Below are 19,462 nucleotides of genomic sequence, written 5' to 3'. Positions count from 1 at the left end.
TGTTTAAAAATTGGCATCACCTTAGCTATTCCCCAGCCATCTGGTACAGAAGCTGATTTAAATGATTTAAATTTACATACCACAGTCTAGGTCTGTAATTTCACATTTGAGTTCCTTCAAAACTCTTGGGTGAATACCATCTGGTCCTGGTGATTTATTACTATTTAATTTTAATCAATTTGTTCCAAAACCTCCTCTCTAATGACACCTTAATTTGGGACAGTTCCTCAGATTGGTCACCTAAAAAGAATGGCTCAGTTCTGGGAATCTCCCTCACATCCTCAGCAGAGAGAACCAATGCAAAGAATTTATTTAGTTTCTACACAATGGCCTTATCTTCCTTGAGTGCTCCTTTAGCATCTCGATTGTCCAGTGGCCCACAGGTTATTTAGGAGGCTTTCTGCTTCTCATGTACTTTAAAAAAAAAATTGCTGTTACTTTTTGAGTCTTTGGCTAGCTGTTGTTCAAATTATTTTTTGGCCTTCCTAATTATATGTTTACATTTCACTTGCCAGAGAGTTTATGCTTCTTTCTATTTTCCTCCATAGGATTTAACTTACACATTTTAAAGGATGCTTTTTTGCTTCTAAACTGCTTCTTTTACTTTGTTGTTTAGCCACACTGGTACTTTTTTGTTCTTCTTACTATGTTTTTTAATTTGAGGTATACATTTAAATTGAGCCTCTATTATGGTGTCTTTAAAAAGTTTCCATGCATCTTGCAGGGATTTCACTTTTGGTGCTGTACCTTTTAATTTCTGTTTAACTAAATTCCTCATTTTTGTACAGTCCCCCTTTATGAAATTAAATGCTACTGTGGTGGGCTAATTGGGTTAGTCCCTCCCCCCACAAGGATATTAGATTTTATTATGTTAGGGTCACTATTACCAAGCAGTTCAGCTATATTCACCTCTTGGACCAGATCCTATACTCCACTTAGGACTAAATCAAGAATGGACTCTCCTCTTGCGGGTTCTAAGATTAGCTGCTCCAAGACGCAGCCATTTAAGGTGTCAAGAAACTTTATCTCTGCATCCCATCCTGATGTGACATGTAGAAGTCGTTAGCATTTTTCCTTACATACTGTGGATAAATAAAACTGACTTTTTCCCCTTAATTCTGCTTTTGTCATGTCTTTTTCTTATGGGAACTGAGTAAATGTGTAAAGAAGGTAGAGGTCAGAAACACAAACTCTAAACTTGAGCTCAAACTTTTATCTAAAATGCCTGCTACTAGGTAGTTAGGTCTGGTCATGTTTCATTTAGTGAACTTTACATGTAGGTTACAAATTCATGGACAGTCACCACCGAAGTGGTCTGGCACTTTCATTGGTTTATTACAGACTGTTTGGGTGTGATCATTTCCATGACATCAGACGGAAATTTTAATTTCCTGGTTTTTGCTGGGTTATAGACACACATGTAGGTTAAAAAAAATAAGTATGTGTCTATTAAACATTTGCAACATTATTGAAAGGAATTTGGGTAGACCTGCAAACCAGGATTTTCAGCAGCTGATGCATACCACTTTATATTATATCTTTTATTTCTGCCTACTGGTTTCATTTCAGATTGGGGGGTGGGGGGGTGAGAAAACCTGGATTTGTGCTGGAAATGGCCCAACTTGATTATCATACACATTGTAAGAAGAATGATCACTTTAGATAAGCTATTACCAGCAGGAGAGTGGGGTGGGAGGAGGTATTGTTTCATGGTCTCTGTGTATATAATGTCTTCTGCAGTTTCCACAGTATGCATCCGATGAAGTGAGCTGTAGCTCACGAAAGCTCATGCTCAAATAAATTGGTTAGTCTCTAAGGTGCCACAAGTACTCCTTTTCTTTTTGCACTAGCTATGTAAACAATAAGTACTGAATGCAAAAATATCTGCTGATTTTCATTTAAACCCTAAATTTAATGTACATCACCATGACATCACGCTGTGCTATGCTGGTTCATGCTAAAAACTGACTCACATGAGCATTACGTTATGTGATGTATTATAAATGACAGGATATAAATATTAATATGAAGTATATTGTTCATAGCACCCAAAAACCCAAGTACCAGATTTTTTGTTTTGTTTTATTTTTAAAACATTTTGCGGAACACAGTATGAGATAATTAACAGATGATGTGCTGCTGGGGGCCAAATACCAGTCCCATGTGAAGTCAGTGAGAGTTTTTCCTACTGATAGCATTTGGGTCAAGATTTATCTTAAAAAGGCTTGTCTATACAGTGATGATGATGATGGGCGATCACTCGTCACCGAGTCTGATCATCTTCCATGAGAGTTATGGTCCTCAGGTGGCTAATAAGGCCAATCCTTGAACCACAAGTTCTATTACAACGAGGGCAGATGTTTTCAGGCTCAGCAGGAGGCAGTTGACCATGACTGGGAGCCAGTCTCTCCTTCCTCCTGCGCCTCTTGTCCTTTTCAGCTTGTCGGCAAGCAAGTTCAAAATGCAGGGGACCATCACGCAGGACTTCACTCCATTTTAAGTGATCCTGGGCAAGTGTCTCCCAAGCTTCAATGTCAATATTACACTTTTTTAGGTTGTCCTTCAGCAAGTCCTTATAATGCTTCCGTAGACCACCCATTTTTATGGTACCCTTCTTTCAGCTGAGGGAAAAGGACCTGTTTTGGGAGGCGACAGTCTGGCATCTGGACAACGTGACCAGTCCAGCAGAATTGCTGACGGATGATCATTGCCTCGATACTGGTCGTCTTTGCCTCTTCCAGAACACTAATATTGCTGTGCCTGTCTTCCCATTTGATCTTCAGAATCTTATGAAGGCAGTGTTGATGGTGCCTCTCAAGGACTTTCAAGTGGTGTCTATAGGTTGTCCAAGTTTCGGACCCATACAACAGCGCTAGGAGAATAACGTCTTGATAAACAAGAAGCTTGGTGTCCGTTTGAACGTCATGATCTTCAAAAACCCTGTGCCATAAACAAGAAAAAGCTACACTGTCACACCGCAGACGATGTTGAATTTCTGCATCAATATCTGCCTTGGATGAAAGATGACTTCCAAGGTAGAGGAAGTGATCGACATTCTCCAGTGCCAATCCATTGATTTTGATAGATGGGGCATGTAATACCTCATTTGGAGAGGGCTGATAGAGCATTTTAGTCTTCTTGATATTAAAGAGTGAAACCAAGACATGCGTAAGCATCAGCAAATACATTCAAGATCTTTCTCAGAATGGGTAAAGATGGTGTTGTCATCAGCATACTGAAGTTCCACAACAGATGTTGTGGAAATCTTACTCTTGGCTTTCAGCCTGCTAAGCCTGAACAGCTTTCCATCCATTCTGTAAATGATTTCAACGTCAACTGTAAACTTCCCAGCAATTAGGTAAAGAATGACGGCAATAAAAACCACAAACATGGTTGGAGCGATGATAGAGCCCTGTTTGACTCCTGTTTTTACTTTGAAAGGTTCACTCTGGGAACCTGTGCTGCTCAGAACACAAACCTTTGCCTCATAGATGTTGAGGTATTGGTTCTATGGCTCCTAACTTAAGGAGCCGATCTATTTCTCGTCACAGTAAACTCTCGTGAGAAGCGTCCCAGAAGAGGAACAGGGAAGGTATTGTGGACAGGGGAGGGATGTAAAGCAGACAGAATATCCTTTGTGAACAATTTCCAAAACCCATTGGTCTGATGTTATGCATTCCCAGGTGCTGCAGATCATGGCAAGACAGTAGCCAAATGGGATAGGAGACACTGGTCAGCTGTAGCGTTTGAGAGATGTCTGTCGACACCTCAATCAACACATCACAATTGGTCTTCGGAGGTGGAGGTTTGCAACATGGAAGGCTGTGGACCTGATGATTTACACCTGGGGAACCCAGATTTCTCTCTCTGAGGCTCATAAAAGTGCTGAGTCAGGTATTGAGAGATGCGTGATTTGTGTTCGGGCTGCAGACTAAATTTCTCTTTTGTCCAGATGTGTTCATCACTAATGAGCAGAGAGTGGCCGTGGAATCTTCAAGGGTGTGAAGAGAGGCATCCATCTTCTCTGCAAAGTGCTTAGTGCCTTCAAAGGGAAGGTCTTTGACAGTTGACTGCACCTCTTTAGGGAAGCCCGAAAGGTGTAACCACAATACATGTCACATAACCATCACCGTGGAAACGGACCGAGCTGTTGTGTCCGCTGCATAGAGGGCAGACTGTAGCACTGTTTTGGCTACTAGCTGTCCTTCCAGGATGATAGCTTTGAACTGGTCGTGCTGTGACTCTGGAAGCTAATCGATAAAGCTGTTAAGTTCCAAATAACTGACAGTCATATTTTGTCGTTAAGGCTCGATAATTCGCTATTCAAAACTGTAGCATGGCCAAGGAATAGGCATTCCTCCCAAAGAGGTCCAAGCACTTCCAATCCCTATCACAGGGGTGGATTTCTTTTGGTACCGACAGCCCCAAGAGTTTACCACGTCGATGACTATGGAGTTGGGGGAGGGTGGGAGAAAAGAAATTCTGTCTCCATAGGCAGAATGTAATTTTTTTTTTATTGGCCCACTTACAGGAAGGCATCACCGATGTCCACAGGGACACTACTCGAAGAACTAAAAAGGACATAGTGCATGTTAACTCCTTTTCTCAGTCACACTCCCAAAGAGGTAACCTAAGCCTTCATCCTGATGTCTCTCCGCACATAGCCCTTCTCTCTCTCTCTCTCTCTCTCTCTCTGTGCGTGCGGGCCTTCAGGGGTTGGAGAGTGGAACAAAATTTCCTCCAAGACAGTATTTCTCCCTGTATTCTCCTTTGAACTGAGAGGAGAAACAAAGACTTTCTCCAGAGCTTACAGGGGAAAAGAGTCAAGATCCATTATGGCAGACTCATCCATGTTCCATAAAGAGCTTAAGAAAAACACCTGATCCTCACAGATAGGTCTGGGAAGAGAGCTGAAAGAGATGTTTATCATCATCATCATCTCGGGTTCTAAATATTGTCCAAATTTGTAAGGTATGGTGGTATTCCCCCAGTGCTAACACCACCCTTTAGAATGAAAAAACTCAACACATAGGTTTGTGGTACTATAAGAACTCAGTAGCTATACTAAAGTACTATGAATTATTACAATATACTTGCCTTTGAATTTCACAGGGTAATAAATGCAGGATCTACCATGAGTTTGCAAGAGCTCTTATCAGTTTCTGAAAGTAATTTAATTAAATTATTTAACTAATTACTCAACTAAAAATGCTGCAGGAAAAAATGAAGTCTCTTTAGATTTGATGTATCTTCTCAGCTTAATTAACACAAGCTTTTCCTGGTTTAATTTGCACTTAATAAGCAGGAACTTTACTCAATTTGCTAATTACTACATTTTCAAGCTGTTTTCTTGAAATAGATGCCAGCCTACCACACTAGGAACCCAAATTTCTGTAGTTACCTCGAATTACATAATTGTCCAAAGCTTCTTCCATTCTTTGCAATGCTTCAGCTCTATCAGAGCCATATGTAATTAGCTAAAAACAAAGGTATTTAAGTTAGCTCTAAAAATTCAGTTTTAATGTCTGAAATATAATAATTTTCTTTAAATAAACTTCACAGATTGTATGTTTAGATATTCCATTTACAGAAATCATTTTGCACATATTACTGTCTGTCTACTGGAGCACTTCCCCAAAACAAGAGAGGTGACTCTCAACTCTCTGGCATCTAGATACCGAAGATCAGGTTCTTTTCTTTATATGAGTTAAGCATGTCTATATCTGACTCTGTATTCTTCTTGGAGTGACACAAAAAAATTGATTAAAGGTCAGGAACTCTGACTGAATTTCCATATTTCTTTAGATTTTCTTTTCTTGGAAGTTTAATTCTTGGCTTTTTACAACATTAACTATAATGTCCTTGTAGCAATTTTACCCTTAAATAATTGAAAAGTACACTCAAACTTTAACTGCTATTTAACAACATTTTTTTGTCAGGGACTACAGCCCTATAATTTCTCGGAAAAATCAAACAAAGTTAGATTGACATGGGATAAGTATGAGACTGCAGGCCATTGTTTAAAATACTTTTAGGAATCAGAAAACATAACAAGAACAATAAAAAACAAGTAAAAGAGTGAATTAATTTCTGAGAGATCTGAGAAATTTGTAAATTTTCTTCCATATTAAACTTCCTTTCCAATACAGCCTCTCCTCTCTCATGTTTCCTTTATGCATATCACATCCAGCAGCTTTGAAATATTGGTTCATTACTAAAAAATCTCTTCTTTTCAAAACTTTATATCTAAAACTAGTATTTTATATATTAGAACGTTAAAAAAAACTCACTTTTGAGATCATGGGATCATAATAAATGTTAATATCACTTCCTTCTTGTATGCCACTGTCAACACGTACCTTCAAAATATAAAAAAAAAAAAGCAAATGTAATTTCACAGTGGAACAAAAACCAAGTTTTGACCTCATAGAGGACATACATCTCAAACTTTTAACCTTGCCAAGTTTCATGAGAAGGTAAAATATTCTTTTTCACCAAGGGCTAGAAAATCCCCTCCCACTTCCACCTTATGGGAAAAATACCTACGAATTACTGTCTCTCCTTTAAAAAAAAAACATGAATGCAGACTTGCACTGTTAGTCAAAATCACTTTTTTCTTGTAAAATCCAGAGCAAACAGATATGGATTTTGATCACTATCAATTTATAGTGGTTTATACAACTCTAAATCTGAACTCTCAATGCAACCAATGCTGACTTAATTACCGTAATAAAATACACTTATAATTATTCCTCCAACTGACACCTGGCATGAAAGATGCCCCTTGTAATCACATCCTTTCTGAGTATGTATGTAATCACATCCCTTGTGTCCCACTATAGCCCTTCTGAGGGCTCCAGTGGGGACACAACTAAGACTCATTCAGCAGGAACTTTGGAGCTCTGCTTATCAGCTCTATAGGAATACTAGTGTTGGTGCTTTCATGTCTGTAACACTTTCCTTTTCTGTCTCACCCTCTCGACTGTAAAACATTTTTTTTTTCTGTTGCTGCTGTTCCCCTGGGTGTTTAATGTTTACACAGCTTTTTCCATGGCTTTGCTTTGTAAGGACACAGCCCCAATTAAAGCTCTGATTCCGCAATTTTCATAGGAAAAAAAATAGCACAAGTTCAAAAATTTCTTTTGAAGAAACTGATTGCTGTTAACCAGCCAACAAGTCAGTTAGTATATTGCTGATTCTTGTTTTCATCTCTCAGTTTGATTTCATCAGTGTGGCATTGAGGTTAGCCATATAAAACTTTTAAAATGAGCAATTTCTGGGAAATAAATATTTATTAAATTGTTGCTGTTGAACTTTGGAATCTAAAGTACTTTAGTGTTTTTTTAATCAAAGTAATTCAAGACTGACAAATGCATCCCAGGGATCTTAAGGACAGAGGAATCCAATTGAAGTTGCTGAAACACCAGGGCTTTGATATTTTACATTGTAAAGGGGGTGGCAAGTGGGAAACTCACTTAAATTTCCACCTGTGGGAAGGTTCTTTCTAATAAACAGCAACTCATCTGATTGCAGCAAGGCAAAAAAAGGTCAACACAACGGCTGTTAGGCCTTTAATATTTTAATTTAGGCAATTACCAAGGGACCATATGTAGAACCTCTTGTCTAAAGAATCCACATGAGAACAGGATGATGACTTTATTATCCAAATGACCTAAAAGATATCCCAGTAGCTTTATTCTCTTTCTTCAATGATAACTACATCCTAACATGGGTTTAATGATCATTTTCTTTTTAAAAACGTTTATTGTTTATTAATACACACGCAATATATTTGTATATGCAGTTCAACAGCACCTTCATTATAAGAAATCAAGACGCTTAATAAACAATTAGTTAGTCCTGCATCAGAACTGTGAGGTAAATGGCATTATTATCCCCATTTTACAGATGATGAGGCATAGCAAGGTCACAAAGAAAACATGTAGCAGGAAATTCAGATTTCCCGATTCCCATTCTTATAACTATTAAGCCATCCTTCCTCTCTGTACAGGTACATACATACATGAATGAATACATTCACACACAGAGATAGGAAAGAACTATTAAGATATCTAGTCCATACCACTGCCAGTCAAGTCTGTTCCCTATAGGCAGCATATTGCTTCTTGTACACAATACATACACATATATGTAGCATACCTGTGTACATATTCTAATAATATATTGCATTTATATAGCACTTTTAATTTCCAAAGCAACAAACAAATGTAAAGTAATTAATCCTTACAACACCCTTGTGAGGTATACAAATATTATTATCCCAATTTTACAACGAGAAAACATATAAAGAAGGGCCAAATTCAGACGTGAAATAAGCAGATGCAACTGTTCCTGAAGTAAATGGGAGTAGGCACTATTTATGACAGTGCTGATTTTGGCCAAAAGAAGCTCAGTGAGTTAGTAGGACTTCCAGCATGAAGTCCTACTAACTTATGCACCCAGAGTTCCACCCATACACAGTTCATTGCAATACTGGGGTCTAAGAGACAGACGGACCTACTCCACCCTCCCTAGGCTTCAAAGTCCAAGCTCCAGCCCCAACTTCAACGTGCTGTCTTCACAGCTATTTTGAGAGCTCTAGCATAAGCCCCATTAGCCCAACTCTGCTGACCTGAGCTGGGAGGCTCACTCCCACACACTATGTCAACATCAGCACCATTAAAGAATGGATTGTTGATCACATTTGCAAAGAATGGCTTTGGAGCTATTCAAATCTTAATGCCAACTGCAGCGCAGGCAGTTTGTTATAACGTGCAAAAGTGGTAAGTTTCTATTGTCACACTCTTGAGGATACTTATTTCTTTGTAGTTACCTCATTTTAAGCTTTTTTAAAAAACTGAATACTCACTAGCCCTAAAAAAAAAAAAAAAAAAAAAAATCACACTCTGAACTAGCAGCTGGTACATTTTAAAATTATTATAATCTCAAACCCAGTATAGAATTCTTAGGAAATTCGTTTCCCCAATGCCCCGTCTTCCTAACTTTCCTAGTCCCCATTCTACTTCCCGTATCCACCCACCCATCCACATACCCCTACCTCCTTTAATTTGAAAAGCAACCAAACTAATTTAAAATCACATTTGTAAGATGCCACTTCTGAGACCTTCTATGCCAAATTTTAGCTCAGAGCAAATTTTTACATACAATTTATTACCTTTTGAAAACAGAAATTTATAAAAGAAATGGTGAAGCACCAATAGCTTCAATATAATATTCAAATTCTTCAGTCAAATCAATTTTATTCTTAATTATGTGACATCCTCAGAAGACAAATTAATCTCCAGTATTGCATATTTTCTGCTACTAAAGAAGAACAGACCAAAAATACGGTTTGCTAAATAAAAATAGAACAGCTATTTTTAATAAGATAAGAGTAAACAGAAAGAAAACAGCCCAGCTACTCTGTATGAGATCCTCAAACCATTTCTCTGAAGCCTCCAGCATAATTAAAATTTCTTTCTTCAGTACCATGGTGGGCCACGTGAAGCTATCAGCCATCTCCCACCCTTCATTTTCAATTCACCTCTCCCCCTAAGCACAACTCCCAGCCCGCCCTATCTACCTGACAAGTGACAGCCCAATCTGATTAAATGCTTGCAAGGGAGGGGACTTGTGGGCCTCCATGACAGGCCAAAAGTGATCACCATGGAGATACATAATTACAGCTGTCAACGCGTCTACTGTCCTGCTGGCATCAATTTGATTGCTCCCAGCAATAATGATAGACAAAGCTTGGTGTGCACTCTCTTGCACCCAATCACTTTATCTGTTCCGTGGTCCATTTAGCTGACATGCAACATTCACACAAGCAAATAACAGCAGTAAGCAGAACATTTAAGGCATTTTAATTGTTTTTTCTTTCTATGGATGGCTCACAAGCGCAAATGTTATTACATAAAACTCCTGCTGCAACATTAATTGAAGAAAGATTTGGTGGGACAAAGACTGTAGGGGGTATAGTTTGTCCATTATCACTTGTACTTTCAACAGGTCTCACGTCTGGAAAATTGCAAATTGCAAAAACTTGCAAGGGCAAAATGTTTGACATCCTGTTAGCTATTACAACATGGTAAAACTGTCTAACAACCACTAGAGTAATCATTATAAATTCTTATTAAATACACTCTTTGTTTCATTAAAAAAATGTTTAGATACATCCCACGATACTTGTTTACTTATCTTCTATTTAACGTCACATAATGCCTGTTAAATCTTTACAATTTTTTCTTCTGCTTTCAGGCTTTGAACACAGCATGAAGCCTTAAAGCCCAGAAAGGGTCAGGTCCCTTTAGAAAGCATATGGGCAAAAACAATTTAAGAAGTGAAATAAATCATATATCCAATAACATCTCCAAATTTAGGATTCCTCCTGTAATCTTTCACTATTTTCCATGCAAGTAATCACACTGAATAATCAGATTCACAGATGGTATAGTCTTGTCCTTCCACCAGCTGACATGGTGGATTTATTACTTATTACTTTGATTATACAAAAAGGAGATGTCTTGTTCTTTTATTGCAGCAAAAAACGGTTTGTTAAGCAGCCACTCTGCATAGTTAGACTATGTACTGAAATGTTTAATAATCACTTTTCTTCAATTGTAACGAATGGCATTTGCTTTTTAAAGGCTGCGAATTTGAGTAGCAGTCCAGCTTCAATTTGGAGTGTTCAGTCCTTTGCAGTTAAAGAGTTAATTCAACATCTGATTATGCTATTTGCTCTACAGCATATTTATATTTGAGGCTTGTTTGAAAGGATTCAACTGACACATAAAATACAAAACAGAACAACTTCATAGCTTTATAGTCACATTTGGTTAGCACTGTATTTTTTTAATCTTATCTTAAATTAGCACAAACAACAGTATTAACGCCCCACAACCACCTTTAATAAATGATAGAAACTAAGGGCCTGATTGTCAGAGGGACTAAGCACCTATGAAGATCTGAGGTTCTCAGCACCTATGAAAATCAGAGCCTAGATCACTTACATTGGACACATGTAGTGGTTCTTGGTACTGAGACAATCTACCAATAGATGGCAGACCAAAAGATTTGTAGGGATCCTGAAAGGAAGGTAAAACATGAGAAAGCATTAATTTAGAGACATTACATACAGGAAACAAGGTTAAGTAGTTGCAAAAATAAACAGCTTCTACCACTTCTATTTTGATTAACATTCTGTTTCCAGAATTACTCATTGTGGAGACATTTTCCCTTTCTCCACTGAAGAATTGGAACATTTATTAAAACCTCATCTTTCTGAAATGCAATTATTAAAGCAGAAAAGAGTATTTCTTCCTAGTGAAGTCTTTATAGTATCAACTCCTCAGCCATCTTCAAGCTTTGATATTTGGGGGTGTGGGGGAGTGATGACATAAAAAGTTTTTCAAAGGCAAAATGGGTAGTTAGGAGCTCAACTCCCTTTGACTTTCTATGTGAATTGGGTCCTCTGTGCCTTTAAAAATCTCCCACATAATACTAGTTACAAACTTATCAGTACAGCAAATTCTGTGGTGAACAGAACAACACACACATGGTGAAACAGGATTCTGTTGTTCAAACTCCTTTAATACTCAGACGGTTGAGCAAAAATTCTGAATACCAACTACGTTAGTAAAGCCATACTAATACTCAATGCACACTTTGCATCATTCAAATCGCAAATACATCTATTCTTCATCCAAATAGTCATATACATCCTGTAACGAGCAGAACAAGCAACAAACTGCTGTTGTGTCATGAAAAAGAAAGAAAGAAGAACGAGAGAAATTAAGATGTCTTGGGCAATAAAAGCAGCAATAGTCAAATGGGAAAACACATACCAAGATGCAGATTTTTTTTTTTGTAAAGACACTATTGCCTAAAGCATTAACATTCTTAAAATAAAATGAAGGCAGCTGAATATCATTCATTCAATGGACAAGTCTAAATTTCCAAATGTTAAAAACAATGCTAACAACATGTTAACTTACAATACCAGTCTTACTCATGCTTAAAAAGAGAATATTTTTAATTCAGATTTTTTTTTTTTTTTTGCTATTACTATGAGGAGTCATAATGTAACTGTGCACTTATGGTTTTGAAATTCACTTTCCAAGTTGGTCATATAAAGCAAATGCAGTTACAGAGGAACAAACATCCTTCCTGAACTATTAGCAAATGCCTCAGTACCATTAAAAGTTTGGCAGCTTACAAAATTTTACTCAAATATTTAAGCCAAAAGGTTTAAGAAAAACGTGGAGGTGAGCAAACCTGAAGTACTAGTTAATAGTTCAGAAGAAAATGGAATACAGCCGAATCATCATACTAAATTAGGCTGAAAATATGCCGTAAACTTCCTTTGAAATGATTATTGGCTACTTGCAGGAGATATATTTTTAGAAGAACCTATGTGGCAATAATTTTGGTTTCAGGCTATTCTTTTGAATTACAACACAAAAATCCACATAAAACTTTCTTTAATCAGTTGTGTTACATACAGTAAACTACAAATCTCAAATTATAAACCTTGACTTCACCTTGGTGCCTATCTACACCTGGGTATTACTGCTCCACATACAGCCTCCCACCCCTTACCACTTATTTTACCTCAGCATAAACTCGACATTCAACTGCCCAGCCGTTGATGGGAATATCAGCTTGTTTGTGCCTGAGAGGGTAACCCTTAGCAACACGGATCATTTCTTGGACTAGGTCCAGGCCAGTAATGCATTCTGTGATGGGATGTTCAACCTGCAAGGTCAAGAACTGACAGTCAGTAGGTAACAAAAACAACAAAAAAAACCCATCATCAACAAATACAGATAAACAAAGATATCACCAGCCAAAAATGGGACAAGGGTTAATTTCCAACTCTGGACTTTCTTCACCAAACCAAACTAGAGAGACAAGCAAAAATAAAACAAAAAATCACAACAGTAACCATCTTCTTTTGTAAAAATCTAAACAAAACAAATAAGCAATTTGTAAATACAATAACTAATCACAAGGAGTAAAAGCAAAACTAGAAAAAAAATATGAAAGTATGTTTTATTTTTTATTTTTTTTACAACAATGGTATTTGGTGCAGATGTGTTGGTTTCTTGTTTGTTTGGAAGTATAAAGAAGGAGGACTCATTTTTAACCGAGCAATGTAATGTATTTTAACTGAAATCCTCAAAGTAGCTCATAATCAACCCATTCTGCTACACTTAACATGGCATGTACAGGAGCAGCTTACGATTTTCCATAGAGCTAGTCTACCCTAAATCTCACCCATTCGCCTGCTTTCACTAACCTGTCCTGACAAGCAACCAGATTAGCGTAATCTTACATCAGCGCAGTGTAGCAGAAATGAGCAGATGGATCCTTCAGTTTTTTTCCCTCCAGACTTATCTGTGTAGTGCTTAGCAGGCACAATAGCTGGGCTGGACCAGCCGAGTCACTCTGCTCTCTCAGCAAATTGCTGCTAACGGCTTTGGATGATGCTGTCATGGGAATACCCATCGTTCACACTAAAGCAGAGTCGGACTGGGTGCATGTGCAAATTTACATACACACGTGGTTTTTTATGTGGTTGTAAACTGAAAATGTTTATTAATTTACAGCAATCTCAAACGATTTTGGAGAAGTTGTGAAATGAAAGCACCCAAAGAAGATGGGTTATGGTCCTACTATGTAGACACAATCAGAGACACATACTATATTAGCATGTGATACACACAATGAGAGCATTACAACTTCCCAAGTAAAAAATATGACAGAACTGCCATTTTTATTATAAAATGTTTTTGTTCTAAGGGTCAAATATCTTAAGAAAATGCACTTCACAATGATTTCTCTATCATGAGATGTCATATTATATACATTTTATGACACAGGAAAAGGTCAATGAACAAACCAGTTGTCTTTCTTACTTCAAGTACACTAATTGAAGGAAAACAGTTAGTCATTATAATAATCTTGTGCTTTATCAGAGCAAGAAGATGCACTGGTCTTTCAAAAAAAAAAAAATGGCTTTGTAAAAATAAACAGATGGCACCCATAATTAGCCCTGTGTGTGTTGTGAGTGTTTTTATAGTTTCAACAACATTTTAAGACATTTTGACATAATTTTAATGACAAATCATCACTGAAATAAGCACCTATTCTTTGAAGCATAAACATGGTATTGAAAATGGAGATCTGATTATGCAGTTTAAGAACATACCTTTGGGATTCAATCTTGATTTTACCTAGCACATGATACTCTCCAGTATGTCACACTTAATAACCCTATTTGAAGTATCTGGGAAACAATTCAGCAGCCACCTTGCAGTGTTACACTTTGCAGCACTTAATTTTTTATTAAAATGAAGTTTTAATAGAAAGTTACTTTATATATCAATTATTTGGTCAAGAGAACTTGTTCTCACAGTTAGGATTTTAATTAAAAAATTACCTTTAACTTTAGAACACTTTCAGAATTTTAATACTGGGGGAAAAAATGTAACATTTCTCTAAAGAAGACATTTTTATTATTTAGCCTCATCATTTTTCTTGGATTACACTTGGCATTCCAGGCACAATAGCGTCATTGTGGTTGTCAGCTTAATTGTTGATGATCAAAATAGGATGGAATGTTTCTGGAAAGAGAAATATTTTTGTTGTTTGTTTCTTAAGACTCACAAACATTTATTTAATCTGCTCTACAATAAGGCTCTTTGACTTAGTCAATATTATCTTGTTGCTTCAAAATACTCCCTTTGTATTTGAAGAAAATGGTATTAAAAATATGGCTAGCAAGCTTTTTTATATACATATTCCATTGAAACTAATCTAGACACTATTCTATTAATAATTTCTAGTCAGATATTTTGTAAACACACTCGCATGGTTAAATCTCCAAAATATAATCGATAAAATGAGGTGGAAACTGAGTTGTATATTTTAAGTTGAATTTTTTAATTAAATATCTCAGTGACATGAAGCAGTCAGCTAAGAAACCTTAGTCTTTGCAATTTGTTTTTTGAATATGTTCAGCAATATGCAGAGTATGAAGCCTATAGTCCAAAAGACTAAAACTGTTCTATCCTGTTCAAACTATGGCCCTGATCCTGCAATATACTCCACAAGGATGCAAGGATACACACACACACACACACACACACACACACACACACACAGAGAGAGAGCTCATGTACAGGATCTGAACCTAAGGGTCTAATCTCTTAGATCTTACTGAGGGGCAAAGGCTGCAGAACTGACCCCCCTAAAGGAAACTAATATATCTTTCTTCCTCATATAATGGAAGGATTGTGATTATTTCACAAAATATTTTTTTTTGTACATGGTGATCTTGGATTTATTTCCTCTTCCCTCCCCTGTTTTTCTTTAAATAGATTTCCCCATTTAAAGTCATCTTCCTTTTTTGGCAGGTTATTCTATTTTACTTCTACTCTTTTCAGAGATCTACTCTTGTTTTTCGTGCTTAGAATAGATTTATAATCTTTTTATATTAATTTTCTTTTCCTCCTCCAACCTACATTTCCATACTAGCTATGCATGTGTCTATGAGCATGTCTACTCTACAAAATTAAGTCAACTTACAGCCACCACAGTAATTAAATTGCTTTTGCATGTCCACACTACACTCCTTGTGTCGGTGGTGCGCGTACTAACCAGGGCGTTTGCACTGATTTAACTGTCAGTGTGAGGGCACTGTGGGACAGCTTCTAAAAGGCAGCAATAGTGATGTAAGCAACACAAGGTCTATACTGACACTGCATCGCCTAACTACATCCACGTAAGCGGTAAGCCTCTCTCAGAGGTGGAGTTACTAAGTCAGTGTAGTAGGCAAGTTACATCAGTGGAAGCTACCTTATGTCGACCTAACTTCATAGGGTAGACGAGGCCTATACTTCTGTCATAAATATAAAGGGAAGGGTAAACAGCTTTAATTTGTCTCCCTATGATGTTAGCTCTCCATTGCACCCACATAGTAACTGGCGTTTCCAGATTGGTGTTTCCCACAATACCCAACATTGACTACTCTGGTCACAATTGTGAAATCCTCTGCCCATTGTCAAAGAGACCAGAACCCCGACCCCTGCCTTTTAAAACCCTGTGAATTTTTTAAATGGCTTTTTCAGAGTGTCCATCTTGGTGAGCACAGATAGCAGCTCTCCACTGTAGCGTGCAACTACCCAGCTGACCATGCCAGCTATGCACTCCAGACACACTCTGGCCTGGAGTACACAGGAGATATTGGATCTCCTGGACCTGGGGACAGAAGAGACTGTACAGGCACAGCAATGGAACAGCCATAGAAATGTGGACGTCTACAAGCTTGCATGGGGAATGCAGAAGGAGTACCATAGGGATCAGCAGCAGTGCTGCATGGAAACAAAGGAACCACGGCAGGCATATCACAAGACGAGGGAGGCCAACAGTCAATCCAGTGACGAGTTGCAGACCTGCCACACGTAATGGAGATCCCACCAACACGCTACCAACGATCCCAAGTCACAGGTCCCTGACAAGAGCAGTGAGGATGAGGTGGAGGTGGTGGTGGTGGAGGATGTGGGACATGTGACAGGTCAGGGTCCAGCTATGCTGCAAGCCAGAAGCTGTTTTGAAAGTCCACCACAGTCCAGTCAGAAGCATGATATCAGCTAAAAATCACCACCGCCAGTATCCAGTGCCATTGCCCTCTACTCAGTTCCCTGCAACCTAGGAATTCCATCCTCATTTCCCTTACCCCTGGCAAGGCCGTACTCAACATGGCTGGAGCTGTGAGAAGCACCCTGCATAAGTACTCCGAAGCAAGAGCGTGTCAATGAGGGAGCCAGGGGAGGGAGTTCTGAATCTTAACTTTCGCTTTCCATTGCGACTATACTGACAGTGGTAACTCTGTGTTTTATCTGTAGCTGCTACCGTTGTGGCCTTGAGGGGTTTGCCGTCCACACCAATGAAATGCCTGACCCATATCAGAAGGAGGGGGGGGAAAAAGGATTCTGGATGACATTTTCACCAAGATCCTGCAAGCCAATGTTGCATCAGACGGTGACCATAAGGCCTGGAGGATGAATATTGCAGACAGTAGCAAGGCCCAGGAGATGGAGAGGGAGATGCATCAGGACATAATGGGTCTTTTCGAGCAGCAAACACAAATGCTGCAGACACATGTAGACCTACAAGCTCAACAATCCAGGCTCACCTCCCTTTGCGGTCCACGGAGAACTTCAGTATAGCCCCACCCTATAATCCACCCCGCAAGATTCCACATTGCATCGGGGGTCGCATCCCTACCCCTGCCACACCACCACTGGGGACATTCAGAACAACCACAGCTTCACATACACTGACCTGTGAGAACCAAGGTTGATGTATGCGTAGCTAAAATGGAAATGAATGTTTCTTCTGTTCCATAAATTTATTAAAGTTTTAATATATTTTAAGTTGCACAGAGTATTTTTAAGAGTTTTCATTACTCAATAAAATAGTATTGTTTGGAAAATAATTAATCTTTATTAGTTGCTAACATATGCTGCAGAGAGCCTGACAGTAGTGAAAACACCCACTTACTTGTTACTGTATTCTGTGACACACCTCATAGGATTAGTGACACACACAGTATAATAAGCATAAATCTACAGCAAGACCACAAGGTGCATTGTCAGTGATATATGCAGAGATATGCACCAAGCACCACACAATTCCCAACAGGACCCCAAAGAGCAGAATCAGGGAGAGCACAGGACACCACAACGCATTACTCTGGCTCACTGTTAGAGTGTTCTTTCAAAGCCTTCCTGAGCCATAGAGCTCTACATTGAGCTCTTCTGATAGCCCTTGTGTCTTGCTGTTCAAACTCAGCAGACAGCTGCTACAGCCTGGCAGCAACTTTTTCCTGTTAGCATCACAGATATTATGCAGGATGCAGTGGGCAGCTATAACCACAGGGATATTTTTCTCACTGAGATCCAATCTTGTGAGCAAACAATGCCAGCATCTGTTCAGACTATCAAAATCACATTCAACTGTCATTCTGCACGTGCTGAGCCTAAAGCCGAATCTTTCCTTGATGCTATCGAGGTGGTCAGTGTACAGCCCCATGAGCTAGAGGAATAAGGGGTAGGGTGGGTCCCCCAGCATCACTATAGCATTTCAACATCACCAATGATAATTCGCTCGTCAGGAAAAAAAATCCCTGCTTACAGCTTTCTGAACAGTCCTATGTCCTTAAAGATACAAGTGTCATGCAACTTCCTTGACCAGCCAACATTGATGTCAGTGAAGCATCCCCGGTGATCCATCAGCACTTGCATAACCATAGAAGAGTCGCCCTTTCTGTGGATGTGCTCTGTGGCAAAATGGACCGGTGCCAAAATAGGGATGTGTGTGCCATCTATCACTCCACCATAGTTTGGGAACATCATTGCTGCAAATCCATCCACCACGCCCTGCACATTGCAGAGAGTCACAAACCTGGGCCTTGCATACTTGCATAACAATGGCCCCCACAGTGGATTTTCCAATTCCAAAATGATGAATGATGTCCCACTAACTGGTAGCAATTAGGCATTGCAAGTTTCTAGAGTGCAATCGACACTCAATTCTCCACCGTTAGTGCAGCTCACATTCTTGCATACAGATCCAAGAACATGGCCTTGTCCACACAAAAGATCTGCATACACCATTCATCATCCCAAGCCTGCATTACAATTGATCCCCCCTGTTAGTGATGAGAAAAGGAGTACTTGTACCTTAGAGACTAACCTTAGAGACTAACCAATTTATTTGAGCATGAGCTTTCGTGAGCTACAGCTCACTTCATCGGATGCATACCGTGAAAACTGCAGCAGACTTTATATACACACAGAGAATATGAAACAATACCTCCTCCCACCCCACTGTCCTGCTGGTAATAGCTTATCTAAAGTGATCATCAGGTTGGGCCATTTGCAGCACAAATCCAGGTTTTCTTACCCTCCACCCCCCACACACACAAATTCACTCTCCTGCTGGTGATAGCCCATCCAAAGTGACAACTCTCTACACAATGTGCATGATAATCAAGGTGGGCCATTTCCTGCACAAATCCAGGTTCTCTCACCCCCCTCCCAAAAACCACACACACAAAAAGTGGCTCTCTACGGTTCGCAGTTGGTCTAGGAACACCACCAACAATCTTGAATTGGTTATAGTTATGTCCCACAGCAATCTGCCCTCCAGGAAATAATCATGTTCCCTGTAGCTCTTCCTTTAGCTCTGCAAATACTGGAGGATCGTATGTCCTGTGCTTGCAACATTCATGACAATAGTGCAGAGCTCTTCAGACGCCATGCTTCCATCAGAGCAAGTCCTACATGGGTTTGTGGTCTTTTCAAAACAGGCGCAAAAAATTATGGGATAAAGATGGCATTATGCAGTGGAGAGAGTTGCATAATAGGAACTTGACACTGCAGTCACAGTCACT

The 19,462-nt window shown here is 38.9% G+C and overlaps 1 protein-coding gene across 1 annotated transcript in view; it reads right to left on the bottom strand.

Moving 5' to 3' along the window:
• The window catches only part of PCCA (propionyl-CoA carboxylase subunit alpha), a 394,113-nt gene that overhangs the window by 203,669 nt on the left and 170,982 nt on the right, over positions 1-19,462 (bottom strand). Inside the window, exons 13-16 of the mRNA XM_084616704.1 lie at positions 12,613-12,756; positions 11,013-11,087; positions 6,291-6,359; positions 5,402-5,477 (exon numbers count right to left, since the gene is read on the bottom strand). Of these exons, the coding sequence (XP_084472830.1) occupies positions 5,402-5,477; positions 6,291-6,359; positions 11,013-11,087; positions 12,613-12,756 (364 nt within the window). The remainder of the gene's footprint in view (positions 1-5,401; positions 5,478-6,290; positions 6,360-11,012; positions 11,088-12,612; positions 12,757-19,462) is intronic.

The sequence above is a fragment of the Lepidochelys olivacea genome (assembly GCF_965140295.1).
Source record: "Lepidochelys olivacea isolate rLepOli2 genome assembly, chromosome: 1".
Lineage (NCBI taxonomy): Eukaryota > Metazoa > Chordata > Testudines > Cheloniidae > Lepidochelys > Lepidochelys olivacea.
Note: the sequence above shows the minus strand (reverse complement) of the source record. Positions and strands in the feature narration are given on the sequence as shown.